Source organism: Myotis brandtii, unplaced genomic scaffold (assembly GCF_000412655.1).
Source record: "Myotis brandtii unplaced genomic scaffold, ASM41265v1 scaffold416, whole genome shotgun sequence".
Taxonomy (NCBI): Eukaryota; Metazoa; Chordata; class Mammalia; order Chiroptera; family Vespertilionidae; genus Myotis; species Myotis brandtii.
In genome coordinates, this window is record NW_005365989.1 from 2,355,467 (window position 1) to 2,369,986 (window position 14,520).

Genomic DNA, 14,520 nt, shown 5'->3' on the forward strand with positions numbered 1-14,520 from the left:
AGGGAGGGGAAGGAGGAGAGGAGAAGAAAATAGAGAAGTAAGATTAATGCACAGTTGCCTAAGTTGGCTGGTTGGCGCTGAAAATGACACCACCACACACGCAAAACAAAAAACAAAAACAAAAAACAAAACAAAAAAACAACCCTCAGAGAACCAAGCTGCTTAACAATATCATACTTGATCCCCATTATAGGAGTGAAATGTGCTTGGCTAGTCAAACAGACTTTGACCTCTGCTTTGGTCACCGGATGTCATCCCTCTTTATCTACCCCACTTTGCCTGCTAATAGCCCTTTCCATGAATCTACCCCAATATGAATTCTACTGTTATCTCTCTTTATTGCCCTATTAGATTCATCCTTGGAGAATGGGTTCCTTAGAAACTTACTGAAGATACTACAAATGGCTTCTATACATTTAGTCTTTAATGCATAGTCCTTCTCTGGAGTTTTAACACCTGCTACCTATGACACCCCAGGGCCGGAAAACAGAAAGGGACCTTCCTATGCTGTGCTGATGAAAAGTGGAGAGTTGACAGGCAGACATGCCAAAGGGTTCCTTTTGCTCTTTCTATAGGTACATCTCTTTCCAGATAATTTGTCATACATTCACATGTGAGAAAACGACTAGTTTTCTTAGACTCTGGACGAATTTGCTGAAACAAAGCTGGCACAAGCTGCATTTCATGCATTTGAGAATTCTGCAAAGGATTTATAATTTATGTTTAATATTACAGGGATCTTTCTGAACTTTTTTACCGGAAGTGAAAATCTTGGGTCCTGATTAATTCTAATACCAGTATTACTATCAGCAATAAAATTAACCAGTAAAGTTTTAAGATTTCTTTGCAGTAATTTTTGTTCTTAGAACAGATTCCATTAAGGATGTACAGATGGAATATTATAGTCAAAATTCACTTGGAATACTTTTTTCCTCTGTATGGATCTTACCAATATGAAGTAGAAACAGGCCTTTTAATTAAAAAATGTAAACACAAGCAGTGTTAGGAAATTGTGTTTAGACTCTTAGACACTATTTAACTGTTTTTATAACTATATTTGCAACAATTTTGTAGGTAAATATCTTTATATGTTTGAATTCTTAATGTAGACAAAAAAAGTTGTTGCTTCTTCAATTTAGTGCATAAAAAACAAAAATTGGTTAAATATTTTGGGGGAGCACAGGATACATTTTTCTTTTGTTACTATACAATAGTAACATATAATCATCATACAAAAATAAAAGACTACAGAAAATAAAAGTAAAAAAAAAAAAAAGAAGAAGAAGAAGGACTTCTGCAAAGGAGCTTATAAGTCAGCTTTGCTTGTTCCCGGGCAAATGCACATTCATTATGCTCCTTCAAATGAGAAACAGGCACCTTAGAGAGGGGCTCTGACTGGTATTATGTTTCAAACCCTAAACATATCCGAATCTAGAAAAGTCTGTCTCTGAAATTATCGTGTAGAAAAGATCGTCCATGTTTAAAGTCCACTTATGATCCAGATAAGATTTGACTCTTCATTCTCAATAAACCATGTAAGTAGTAATACAGCTAGAAGGATTTTGATCCTCCTATTATAATTCAAGAGTCAACCATTTCTTCCAGTGATAAGATTTCATTTACAAAGTGATAAGCACATCTGGAGCTACAGCTGTGGAGAAGATGCCAGTTCTCAGAGGCCGCGACCTTGTTTCATGCTTTGCTACCCCATCTACCATCTAGCGGCAGGTGCCCCTGAGTGCTCACTGCTCGAGTGTGAGACAAACTTCTCAAACTGCTTCATACACATTTGAGTCCCAAAACCACGAGTTACCTGTAAACTAAAAAAACTGGTCTTTAATATCTGAGCTGCAAAGAAAACACCTACCATCAATTCTATCCACCATGACAGTGTGGCAGATTGCAAGCAGGAAGAAGAATTGTCGCACTTCCGGCTCCTTCCCTGACTGGATTTGCTCGATGAGATAATGGTCATAAAAGGCGAGCTTCCCATCTGCATACGTGTTCCAGCTAAAATCAACTTGCTAGAAGAAAGAAGTGGAAAAGGAAAAGAAAATGTGATTTTAAAAAACCACACAATTTGGGCTTAGCAAATGATATGAGCTTTTATTTGAAGCTAAGTCTTTATGCAAAAATCACTGTAGGATTTCAACACATTCTTAACTGTCAAAGGTTCACACCTGTCTTAAAGCTAAAAGATACCTTGTGGGTTGGAACTATGGCTCCCAAAAGCTATGTTGAAGTCATAACCCCTGCTACCTGGGAATAACCTTATTTGGAAAGAAGGTCTTCGCGGATGTAATCCAGTTAAAATGAGGTTATATTGAGTTACGGTGGGCCCAATCCAAAGGAGGGACATTGGGACACACACAGGGGGAACACTGTTTGATGACAGAGGCAGACATCTGCAACCCAAGGAAGACCAGGAATTGTAGGCAACCATCAGAAGGTGGAAGGGGCAAGGAAGGGTTCCTTCCTAGAGCCTTCTGAGGGAGTGTGGCCATGTGGACACCTTGATTTCAGATTTCTGGCTTCCAGAGCAGTGAGAGAAGACATTTTTGTTGCTGTAAGCTATCCATTTTGTGGTATTTGTTACAGCAGCCCCAGGAATGAATTCACACCACCACCGATTCCTTAAGTTAAAGGACTCACCTCTATTTTGCTATGATTGTGTTGAGAAGCATCCCGATGGTCTCCTGAAAAGCAAACAGAACAAAACCAGCTGAGTCTCCGCCTGTGGCCAGAGTTCCCTCTTCACCTTGCTTTGGGTCTATATTGGTGGTGGTTCTATGGGTCTCATAGCCTGTTTCTGGACAAACCTTGAGTCAAAAATGGTTTTTATTTATATTTTTCAAGAATTGTAAAAAACAAACAAAATATAACAAAGAAGAATATTTGATATAGTCTGCATGTGGCCTGCAAAGGCTAAGGTATCTCCTATCTGTCTCTTTATAGGAAAAGTTTAATGACTCCTGGAAGTTCAAACAGGGTGCCTGTGTCCTCTACACTGCAATGTCCTCTGGGCCCAGACCATGTCCTTTGAAGTTCTTTACCTCCCCTAGCTCAGAAGGCACTGTCAGTGGGCACACGAGAATCACTTCCTTAGCGCCCCCCTCTGCCCCCATGTCCCACCTTTCTTATGGATGCTCGTTAGTAAGAACACATTTCCAGTATAAAGTTTGCTACAAGTGGAAAGCATACAGTGTTCTTAAAGCTTTTTTTTTTTTAAAAAAACCTGTATTAAATAAAAGAGCACTCTAATTGAATATAGTATTAGCCTTAATATTTTTATAAGTATACACCACATTTCAAAATATTAAAATGGAAATCAACTTAAAAATAATTGTGGTGAAATACGGTACACATAACATAAAATTTACCATTTTAACCATTGTTAAGTGTACAGTTTGGGAGTATTACGTGGTAAACACACTGTTGTGCAACCATCACCACCATCCATCTGCATAGTTCTTCATCTGGTAAAAGTTAAAGTCAGTTCTCATTGAATGATAACTCCCTCTCCCCGGCAACCACCATTCAACTGTTTGTCTCTAGAAATTTGACTACTCTAGATAAGATACCGCATATAAGTGGAATCATACAATATTTGTTCTTTCGTGACTGGCTCCTTTCACTGAGTATAATGTCCTCAAGGTTCATCCATATTGAAGCATGTGTCAGAATTTCTTCCTTTTTAAAACTAAATATTCCATTGTGTATATATAGCACTCTTTATCTTTTCATCCATCAACTGACACTTGGGTTACTTCCATGCTTTAACTATTGAATAATGATGCCATGAACATCGGTGTGCAAATATCTCTCTCCATCAATCCCTGCTTTTGATTCTTTTGGGTATATATCCAGAAGTGGGATTGCTGGATCACATGGCAATTTTGAGTTTAATTTCTTGAGGGATGTGTGCCTATTTCTGACTGCTGACCTTGCCCATCATGTGTTCCTGATGCCACCAATGCTCTGGCTTCAGGATTCAGCCTAGGATGAGCACCGGGCTCTGCATTGGGAGGGCACTAGCAACGCTGGGAAGGCAGGCTCTGAGGGGCTGAGGAACGGCTTCCACTCACCATATATTTTTCCATTGATGCAGCACTTTTTAAAGGTCATGATATTTTGTGTGAGAGTCCCTGTTTTATCAGAGAAAATGTAATGGATCTGCCCAAGCTGCTCATTCAGCGTAGTGGTTCTTGCCTTTGCAGGCGTGTCCTTCTCAAAGTAGTACATCTGCAGGTCCCAGTTTATGAAGTAGCTCTGTCCAAGACGGATCACTTCCACACTAGGAAGACAGAAGATTACTTTCAATAGAATTCTCAGACACGAGTTGGCAGATGGTGGATTTTATCCTCACTTGTACGTACAGGAGTGAGCTGCTTACCTACAAAGACACAAGCCAGATGGTAGCCCATGTGCCCAGCTTCTGGGTTCTCCTGACCAAACATACCTTTCTCTAGGTTTAGGGCCAAAGTGCCCTTCTCATTCCCACTCACTCCTGAGCACATCCAGCCATGGCCACAGTGCCCCATGTTCCAACACAACCCAGTGGGGCGGGTGATGTGGTGGCATGCAGAGGGCACCATGTGGCTATTCTCACTCTCTTTACTCTCATTCTCCACTGTGCTTGGGCACAACAGGAATGGCCATGTTTACCATCACCCCAATTCTAGAGCAAGTTCACCAAAGTTACAGACCCAGCACTCTCGCCAGAAGGGAAAAGGGCTCTTGGCAAATAACTCCTAAACTGTGATTCCACACTCTGAAAAAGCACAGTTTTCCCCTAAATTCTTATAGGGCTATTGAATGTCCAAAATAAGATATTCTAAGAGGATCATCTCAATTCTAAAACCCTAAATGATTACATATATCCAGTTAAAGGAAACTGTTTACATATCCAGCAAATGTTAAGTGGGCAAAGATGCCTTATAACAAGTTCAACAGATGGAAGGATAACTCCCTTCCTCCTTCCATATATGCTTCCTGAGTGCCTGCTCTGACCAGACACCATTCTAGGTACAGGGGACGCATTAGTAAATAAAGCAGACAAACTCCCCACTCTCGAGGAGGTTACCTTCTACTGGAATCAGATAAATAAATAAAAAGACAAGTAAACACATATCAGGTGGTGAAATTTCTCTGGAGAAAAATCAAAGCAGGGTGAGGGGAGATGGAGACCAACAGGAAACAGAAGTGACATTTAAGATAGAGTGGGTGGAAAGGCCAAGTGATCACATGTGATAAGAGAGCAGAGACCTGAAGGAAATGAAAGAGGAATTATGTAGATACGGACTGAAGGAGGTTCCATAGGAGCAGGCATGAAGGGGCTGGCACCTCGGAGCGTATCAAGGAGGCGAGAGTGGTGGGAGCCCAGGAGGTTTCGGTTGGAGGTGGAGAAGGGCAGAACCTCAGATCAGCTGGGCCTGTGGGTTATGGTGTGGCCTCACTGAGTTTGTTCTGAAGGTAACAGAGCTACTACAGGTTGAACACAAAGCAGAGATACTATCTGGAATTACCTGATCTGACTCATGCCTTAAAAGGACCTTTATTTCCAAGAGAAAAAAAGAAATCCCAGTAGTCACACGACATGACTTTTTTAAACCAATAACTACACATACAGCTTATTTTATAAATGACATTTATAGTTTTAGACAAAGCAATCTGTGTATGAGTTCCCTTGACAAAGGTAAAACTCATCTCAGAGTTTCTTTCTTTTTAAAAAAAATATATTTTATTGATTTTTTACAGAGAGGAAGAGAGAGGGATAGAGAGTTAGAAACATCAATGAGAAACATCGATCAGCTGCCTCCTGCACACCCCCTACTGGGGAGGTGCCCGTAACCAAGGTACATGCCCTTGACCGGAATCGAACCTGGGACCCGTCAGTCCACAGGCCGACACTTTATCCACTGAGTCAAACCGGTTAGGGCTCATCTCAGAGTTTCTTAAAGCCATCTGCAAACAGATGGCTCCCCTGGGCTTTACTTCATGTTAAAAGGACAACAATAACTACATGTAATAAAATTAAAAAACACACAAATGCACATGTAATAAAATTAAAATAAAATAAATGCTTCTAATTACAGGTGTGCCTCTGGGCTATTATCTACTGGAACTAAAAGCAGACTCTGGCTGCTGAGTACATTTCAAGACACAATCCCTCTCCCCAAGGTCTAAAATCCAACTGACCAGTGACAATGAACTTGGATATTAAAGAAGGAAAACGTAGTCCTCGATGGCATTGCTCAGTGGTTAGAGCACCAGCCCACACACCAAAGGGTTGCTGGTTCCATTCCTGGTGAAGGGCATATACCTGGATTGCAGGTTTGATCCCTGACCCCAGTCAGGGCACATGAAGGAGGCAACCAATCCATGTCTTTCTGACTGTCTCTCTCTCTTCTCTCCCTCTCCCCCCATTCTAGTCCCTCCCTCCCTTCCACTCTCTCCAAGACAACAATGGGAAAAATATCCTCGGGTGAGGATTAACAAATAAAAGAAAGAAAGAAAAAGTAAAAAAGGAAGAAATAGCACAAAACCAGGAGGTTACCATTTGTCAGAGGCATGAGTCTGCCCCTCATTGTGGCTGGGATCAAGATTAGGAACAAAACATTTTGAGAGGCTTAAGGGGGACAGGAAGAGTGGCATTCCCATGGGAAGATTGTGGACCAGAAGTCCAATGAGTTTTACAAGGAATGGATGTGGCAGCGGCAATAGGGGAGGGGAGAGTAATAAGGAAGAGGCAGATGAGACTTTAGGACGGCTCCTAAAAAGGAAGCAATTAAATTTTCCCATGACATCCTAAATCTTCACTTTCTCCCAGGCTCTTTCTGAAGCTTGGGTTTTGAAGTCCACAGAGAAGGGATCTTACTAAGCGAGTGATTACAGGAGGAGGGTTCGATCTCTGAACTCTAGTAGCCTTATCGGTAAACAGGCTGAGATACAAGCTGAGCCTGGCACAAAGCAGACAATCAACTGTTCACTTCCTTTCCCTGCATTACCCCCCATTCTGAAATGAAAGTTATTTTCTTACTTGTTGCTTATGACCTTTGAAACAACTATTGCTAGAAAGAAAGGCACCAAGTTGCAAAAACGTACTGTGTTCTTCCTTAAAAGCAAAGGCCCAAGTGTAGACAGCCTTACCTGACATAGAGAGAGATGGGCACCATGGTGTTCAGAACAATGATGTAGCCCCAGAAATTGAGGAACCCACGGTAGGAGGGGCTAAAGTCTTCTCCATCATAAAGGTACCAAGAATAATTGCCAACTTGAGCTTCCCAGTAAGCATGGCCAATGGCAAGACCAGCAGAAATCAGGCTCAGAAGAACAAAGATCTACAAGAAATACAACATTGAAGTGTAGCATTCTGCAGGATTTCCCACTCGGTGCATTTCATAGATACTAACTACTTTACATATTTATGATAATTTAGTAGCCTGTAAAAACAACACAATTAAAATAGAAACAGTACCATAAGAATGCTTTGAAAGTCTATTTGATTTCTATGAATGATTGATTTATCCTACATTCCATATATGAGGTGAGGTTTTATTCCAAAATTATATTTCTGAAGAGAAGATAGTGTCTTACAGTCAAATCCTTAAACACCCTCATATTGTACCACATTCTCTCAGTTACTTTTATTTTAAACAATAACACACTGTTTGGGGAAGATACCTTACCTTAGTATGAAAGATTTTCAAACATTTAATTAGATGCTTATAGCTAATGTTTAATGGGAATGATTTTTTTTTTAAGGCAAGGAAATTTCACCCAGATATGGGTAATTATTCTTGAAAGTTTAATGATCACTTTATGTTTAAGATCATTTAAGAAACAATATAGTAAGTATTCTGTTGTGTAAATTATGATTATATATCTAAGGGATGAATAAAAAGTCAACTGTTTAGTAGTATTTGGGTACTTGTGGTAGTAATAAAATTTCCACGGACAGATTTAAATTTCTGGACAGATTCCCAAAGTCCTGTATCTCAAAACAAATTGCCACAGAGGAGAGATGATGAGTTCACTGTGAGTGCTCCAGCCTTAGTCAAGGCAAGATAGTGAAGATGCACATGAAAAATTCAAATCAAGTTTTCATGAAATATGAGAGCAGGGAAAAAAAGAATTGTTTCTTAAATTAATATATTATTTTTATGATTTTAAATATGTATATGCAAGTAAAGTATTGTAAGTATTATTTCTTCCCTATAAGTATATATATTCAAATTAAACAAAATGCTTTACAAAAATTAGTTCTCTTTGGGAACCTGGAGGAGCACTTAGTATTTGGGGCCACCCTAAGGAGCAGGCCTGCTTGCAAGCTTGGTCTTAGCTGGCATCTGGGAACTTGGATATTGGGGAAGTTTTCTGATTCCTTAATTCTTTCTTTTTTTTTAATTTAAAAAAAATTGATTTGAGAGAGAGAAAGGGAGAGGAAGAGAGAGACAGAAACATCCATGAGAGAGCACATCGATCAGCTGCCTCCTGCATGCCCCCTAATGGGGATCGGGCCCACAATCTAGGCATATGCCCTGACTGGGAATCGAACCAGCTCTCCTGGGTGCATGGGTTGATGCTCAGCCACTGAGCCACACTGGCTGGGCCTGATTCCTTATTTCTTATGCTCTGATAAGAATGGCTCATTATGCCTCGTTGTGTATGTTTTATGCTGACCACCGCTCTCCTTCGAGGAACCTGGAAGTCTGGTGATCCCAGGCTGACAGTGCCTACGTGACCAGACCCCAGTAAAGCCCCAGGCACGGAGTCTCTAATGAGTGTCTCTGGTGGAGGCAACATTTAACATGGGCTGTCACCAATTGTCGCTGGGGGAATTAACTGTGTCGTGTGTGTGACTCAACTGGGGGAGGACTCTGGAAGCTTGTGCCTGGCTTCCTCCAGACTTTGCTCCAGGAGCCTTTTGCCTTTGCTGATCTTAGAGCAATAAGTTACAAGTCAGAGCTGGGAGTACAACTATACGCTGAATTCTGGGAGTCCTCTCTGTGAGTCATCCAACCTGGGGGTATGTCTTGTGGATTCTCAACACACCTTAGATTTAGGCTTGCCTTATATTTGGACTTATACAGTGTATGTTGGAAAAAAGTTTGCTTTTAACAGAACTACCCTTATGGGAAACTAACCGTGAAGTCAACCCTACCTTGACTTCAGGAGCCCAGACCCACTAACTTATCTAGCCCCCTGGTTTAGAATGTGGCCTTTCTGAGAAAAAGTGAGGGAAGCCTCTCTCCCCACTCCAACCTTGAAGTGACTCATGCCCTTTCCACCTGGCCTACAGAGGTAGGCTTTCTTTGTATTAGAAAAACATACAACAAACTTAGAACACAAGACAGCAATCTAGCCTCTCATCCACAGAAAAAGAAAATAAATACCGTATAAACCATGTAGTTCATCAAGTAATCAATTTTAGTTCTTTTAAATCTGGTTTTTCCACTATTCTTCATTATTTTAGTGTCGGCACCTAGAAATGGAAAATTCAATATGATCAATAATTGGAAAAATCAATGCACTGGCCTGTGGATAAAATTACTCTTCCTTTGGTTTCCATGGAGAAAGAACAGAAGAGCAATCCCCTCCTTTAAATCTTGAAAGTACCTATCATATCAATTTCCCAAGAAACTTCGAAAGTACCTGCAAAAATGACCAATCCATGACAGAAATCGGTGTTCCTAATTACACAGCCACGTAACAAAATTTTATCAGCATCCAAAGAAAAACTTGTGTTTCTCCAGAAGAGTGTTCCTGTAAACTTATCTAGTCGGTTATTGGGTTCTTCGCATTCAATAAAACCTTTAAAAGAGATATGATTCACATAAATACTCACACAACATTTTCTAACTTTAATGAATAGGGACCGAATCAAGCAACTAAAATTTAAAACAAAGGAAGACGTGTTTTCACAAACCATCAAACGTTGCCAATGAATTTTCTTTTTGGAGATATTGGTGTGTGGTTTCAAGTGCCATTTTGAACTTTAAATTGGTTTCTCTAGAGAGAGAGGGGGAAAAAAGAATTAAACAGACAAATTTTAAAGTTCAAACGGGAATATAAAGAAAATTGTTCAAAGTAACATTAGGCAATCCTAGAAGCAAAAGCTAAATAATTAGCTTTTTTTTTTCTTCCAAACTTTCTGATCATCTTGGAACTTCAGATTTGGACAGAAAAACTCCTGACCTGGGAAATGTTGCCAACATTCCTACCAGACGGAGGCACCAGAAATGCTCCTTCCTCCTTCTAACTAAACTCTTTCACCAGCCTAAACGATCAAACTGCTGTTTAACAACTTAGCTTCTAATATTTAATCACACTAAGGTGATTCTACAAAACATATTTTTTACAGAAAGTGTCTAGATTAGTGGTTCTCAACCTTCTGGCCCTTTAAATACAGTTTCTCATGTTGTGACCCAACCATAAAATTATTTTCGTTGCTACTTCATTAACTGTAATGTTGCTACTGTTATGAATCGTAATGTAAATATCTGATATGCAGGATGGTCTTAGGCGACCCCTGTGAAAGGGTCGTTCGACCCCCAAAGGGGTCGCGACCCACAGGTTGAGAACCGCTGAAGAAGAATGCCTGACATATAGTAGCCACCCATAAATATTTGTTGAATAGAATGAAAAGTGAACGAACGAAGTAGGAGGCAATCCAGTGTATCAAAGACTCTATGGGAGTGGAGATTATGAAAAGGAAGATGCAAATGGCACGAAGAATTCAACTATTAAGAGCTCATAGATCCTTGAAGTTTAACTCTCAGCAGCTAATCGTAATGTAAATATCTGATATGCAGGATGGTCTTAGGCGACCCCTGTGAAAGGGTCGTTCGACTGCCAAAGGGGTCTCGACCCACAGGTTGAGATCCGCTGGTCTAGACTGTCAACTTATTGTTTTCCAGAGTAAAGAAGTGGATCCCATGTCTTTGAAAAATAATCCTCTCTTTCCATTCCCAAATCTTGGCATGTTCTACCCGCTCACTATTCTCACTCATGGGAATAACAGCTGTTTTATAGTTAAGATGGAACATCCTCTGACTGGCTTATAGAACAGAGGAAGATCTAGGTTTTACTCGGCAATTTCAGCTCTCCTTAAAGAGGCATATGCACAGCTGGGCTGTAAGGAAAGGGGTTTACACCAGCGGCGTCCCAACTCTGCCACTTACTGTGTGACCTCGGACAGGCTACTTCACCTCCTGGCCTCAGTTTCGTCATGGGTAATGTCAAGGTAATAATATTACTTGTCTCAGACAGTTGTTGAGGAGATTAAATGAGCTAAACCATTAATCTAATGTAACCTAGTAGGCCCTCAATAAATGTACTGAAAAATAGGCCTTTACTCTCTTTCAAGTGGAAGCATAATAATCAAGACTAACAAAGGGAGAATTCAAAACTATCTACTGGCAAAGACTTTAACAATCTGCTCTTTTTTTCTAAAGTAGATTGCATTAATCGTCATTCAGAGGTATCTGAAACCTGCTCAGCAGTTCACAAAGGGCTGGGCGCGCATTTGACCCTTTCACCTTCCCTGAAAGGTGGGAAAAGGCAGGCATGACAGCACCACTTTATAAACGGAATCAGACAGGGAGGCTGGTCGATTAGGGACGCTGCTGGCCAGAGAGGATGTGGTAGAGGCCAGGCCAGCTCTCAGGGCTTCCATTCCAGGCACGGCTTTCAACATAGCGGACTGAGCCTTCCAAGGGGAGCTTTAACGCAGGCCCACCTGAGACCCACTTACCCATCCAGTTCGGCCGTTTCGACATAGCAGAGGCTGTTCGGTTCAGAGCTGGACAGCAGTAAGATGTCAGCCTGTTCGAAACCAAACACACCAGTGACAAAGAGACCCCAGACCAGACCGAGCGCCAAGTCAGATCTGGGAGAACAGGAACGGGATGCGAGCTTGTTCACTTACTGGAATAAAATCATTTTTCCTCAGACGAATGACATCTCCAACTTGAATCTCCTTCCACTTGGTAACTTTGAATCTAAACATTAAAAATACAGATAGGTTATGGGTGTTTTAAAAAGAGCTACTGGCAAGAGACCTGGCATTATTCTTTCAGGAAGCCAAAGGTTCTGGGAGAACATGAAAATCACAGGAAAAGTTTGGCAAAAAGTTCAGCCATTTCATGACGTAGCCCCATTAAGTGGTCATGAGAACCATGTAATCCTCTGAAGGAAGCAACAATGATGGTGATGATGGTGATGGTGGTGATTGTCTTCTTTCCCTTGTCCGTCATATAATTAAGGCTTAAAGGGGGCTACTTAAATGTGTGGCCAGGAGACACATGCCACCCTTTTTTGGTTTTGCTCATGTCCTGTGTTCCCACCACTCCTGTCCTCTCTCTCTCTCTCTTTTTTTTTTTTTTTAAGGGAAACTATTTTTTGTTGTTGTTGTTGTTAATCCTCACCCAAGGATATTTTTCCATTGATTTTTAGGGAGAGTGGAAGAGATAGGGAAAGACAGAAACATCGATGTGAGAGAAACACACTGACCAGGGCCCGGGCTGGGGAGGAACCTGCAACCAAGGTACGTGCCCTTGACCAGAATTGAACCCGGGACCTTTGGTCCACAGGCCAACACTCTATCTACTGAGCCAAACTGGCTAGGGTGAAACTATTTTTTTTTATTATTGATATTTGAGAGAGGGAGGGAGAGAGAGAGAGAAAAAAAATCGATGTGCGAGAGAAACATTGATTGGATGCCTCCTGTATACACCCCTACCGGGGATTGAACCTATAACCTAGGTATGTGTCCTGACCAGGAATTGAACACACCACCTTTTGGTGCATGGGACAACACTCCAACCAACTGAGCCACCTGGCCAGGGCTCTCCTGTCTTCTCCATTATCCATTACCTCCTCAGCTGCAGGTCTGGGTGGTCCCAGGACAACAACATATTATGGCTCCCACATGGGGCCACCTGGAATCCTCATGGAACTTTAAAGTTTAAACTACCTTTTTAATGAGTATATATCACTTTTACAGTAAGTCTAATAAGGGTATTGATAAAATGTAAAATAAATAAAACGATAACTACCTTCAGCAACAAACTCCATAGGCAATACCCATTTAAATTTCTAACAAATAAAAATTTAAAAAGTTTTAGAATATAGTCTGTTTGAAAGGTTTTTCATATATAGAAAAAGATATTCCCAACAGATATTATGAACTTACACAATGAATAAACTTAACTTTTTGGAGGCAGGAATTCAATTACTATGTTTGTCCTCCATGAATTTATGGATTAAAAAGACCTAGAGATTTAAAATACATTTTAGATACATGCTAACATGCTCGTTTCCCCAGTTTTATAAGAATTTATCACATAATTCATAAGCCCAGGATTTTTTAAAATTGGCTTTCAATAAATAAAATTGTAATTAGTTTACATTTCAATATCTCTAAAACTGTGAATTAGCAATTTGCACATGGGTCTCAAATGATAACTAAACAAGTTAGCACCTTCTTGCCACAGCTCTTTGCAGGGATAGAGGCAATTCCATTGGACTTTTCCACTAGGATGTTCGGGTCCCCTTAGGAGGCCCTTGTTGCCCTGCCCCATCTCTGCTGCTGTTCCCTAACTTCTGCTGAGCAGGGCTTTGCTCAGATGCCCAACACCATCCCCAGTTTTCCAGCTAAAGCGACTCCTTCCTTCACTGAACTCTCAGAACATCTTGTTTTCATCTTTCTGATCTGAATCTCATTTGAATTATTTGTGTGGGCATCTCATCTTTTGTCCCCAGCAGAGACGGGAGCAGCACATTCCAGACTGATGAAGTTGTGTAAACATAGAGCCACGCAGCCCAATTGGCAACCTCCCATAATGCAATTTGGGTAGAGCCTCCAGGTCACAAAGGGAGTACAAAGTTGTAGAAATTTTAGAGGGTGAAGACACCGCTAGACTTTTCTGATGGTTATCTCCAACTATGTTTCTAGACGTATTTACACATTAGAGCCTTCTAACTAGGTTACCATTGACAGACAGTACCTGCCATCCTTAATGACTTCACATGTCCTGTTGTTGACTTCGTTATCCATTTTATGGCGAGCCTTTAGAAGAGAGATGGAGAAAGGTTATATTAATAATCTCAAAATGTAAAGTGTTAATGCCAAACTAAAAAATAAGCTTGCAGCCATGAGGGGAGAGTCTACGGGAAGTCCTTACCACATCATCCACCAGGTCTTTTATCGCCGTGATGCCCAGCACCAAAAGCAAGGGCACCAGGGTGGTGTACCACGCCAGGGTTGTGATCTGAGGGATGGCCTGGAAGAGACAAAAAGGCATACATGTGTGCCCATGAAGGCAAACACACAGGTAACTGCTAATTCTAAGCTTACTAATTTGAAGTCTAATCTTCATCATCACCCACCCAAGCCTGCATCCTGCAGAAAACAGAGAAAAGGCATCTACGCATCCAGCCAATCTTCCTCTTACCACCTGCCCTCTCTCTACCCTCTGGCCTCCCAGAACAGAGCCCAGAGAACAGTGGCTCCTGAAA

General features: G+C 41.0%; 1 protein-coding gene across 4 annotated transcripts in view; it reads right to left on the reverse strand.

The window, feature by feature from the left end:
• The window catches only part of ATP8B1 (ATPase, aminophospholipid transporter, class I, type 8B, member 1), a 116,377-nt gene that overhangs the window by 34,126 nt on the left and 67,731 nt on the right, over window positions 1-14,520 (reverse strand). For all 4 annotated transcript variants that reach the window (XM_014545640.1, XM_014545639.1, XM_014545638.1 and 1 more), the window contains exons 5-15: window positions 14,187-14,285; window positions 14,010-14,071; window positions 11,930-12,002; window positions 11,756-11,826; window positions 9,929-10,011; window positions 9,655-9,813; window positions 9,396-9,484; window positions 7,150-7,340; window positions 4,086-4,294; window positions 2,653-2,696; window positions 1,868-2,024 (exon numbers count right to left, since the gene is read on the reverse strand). In XM_014545640.1, the coding sequence (XP_014401126.1) occupies window positions 1,868-2,024; window positions 2,653-2,696; window positions 4,086-4,294; window positions 7,150-7,340; window positions 9,396-9,484; window positions 9,655-9,813; window positions 9,929-10,011; window positions 11,756-11,826; window positions 11,930-12,002; window positions 14,010-14,071; window positions 14,187-14,285 (1,237 nt within the window). The remainder of the gene's footprint in view (window positions 1-1,867; window positions 2,025-2,652; window positions 2,697-4,085; window positions 4,295-7,149; window positions 7,341-9,395; window positions 9,485-9,654; window positions 9,814-9,928; window positions 10,012-11,755; window positions 11,827-11,929; window positions 12,003-14,009; window positions 14,072-14,186; window positions 14,286-14,520) is intronic.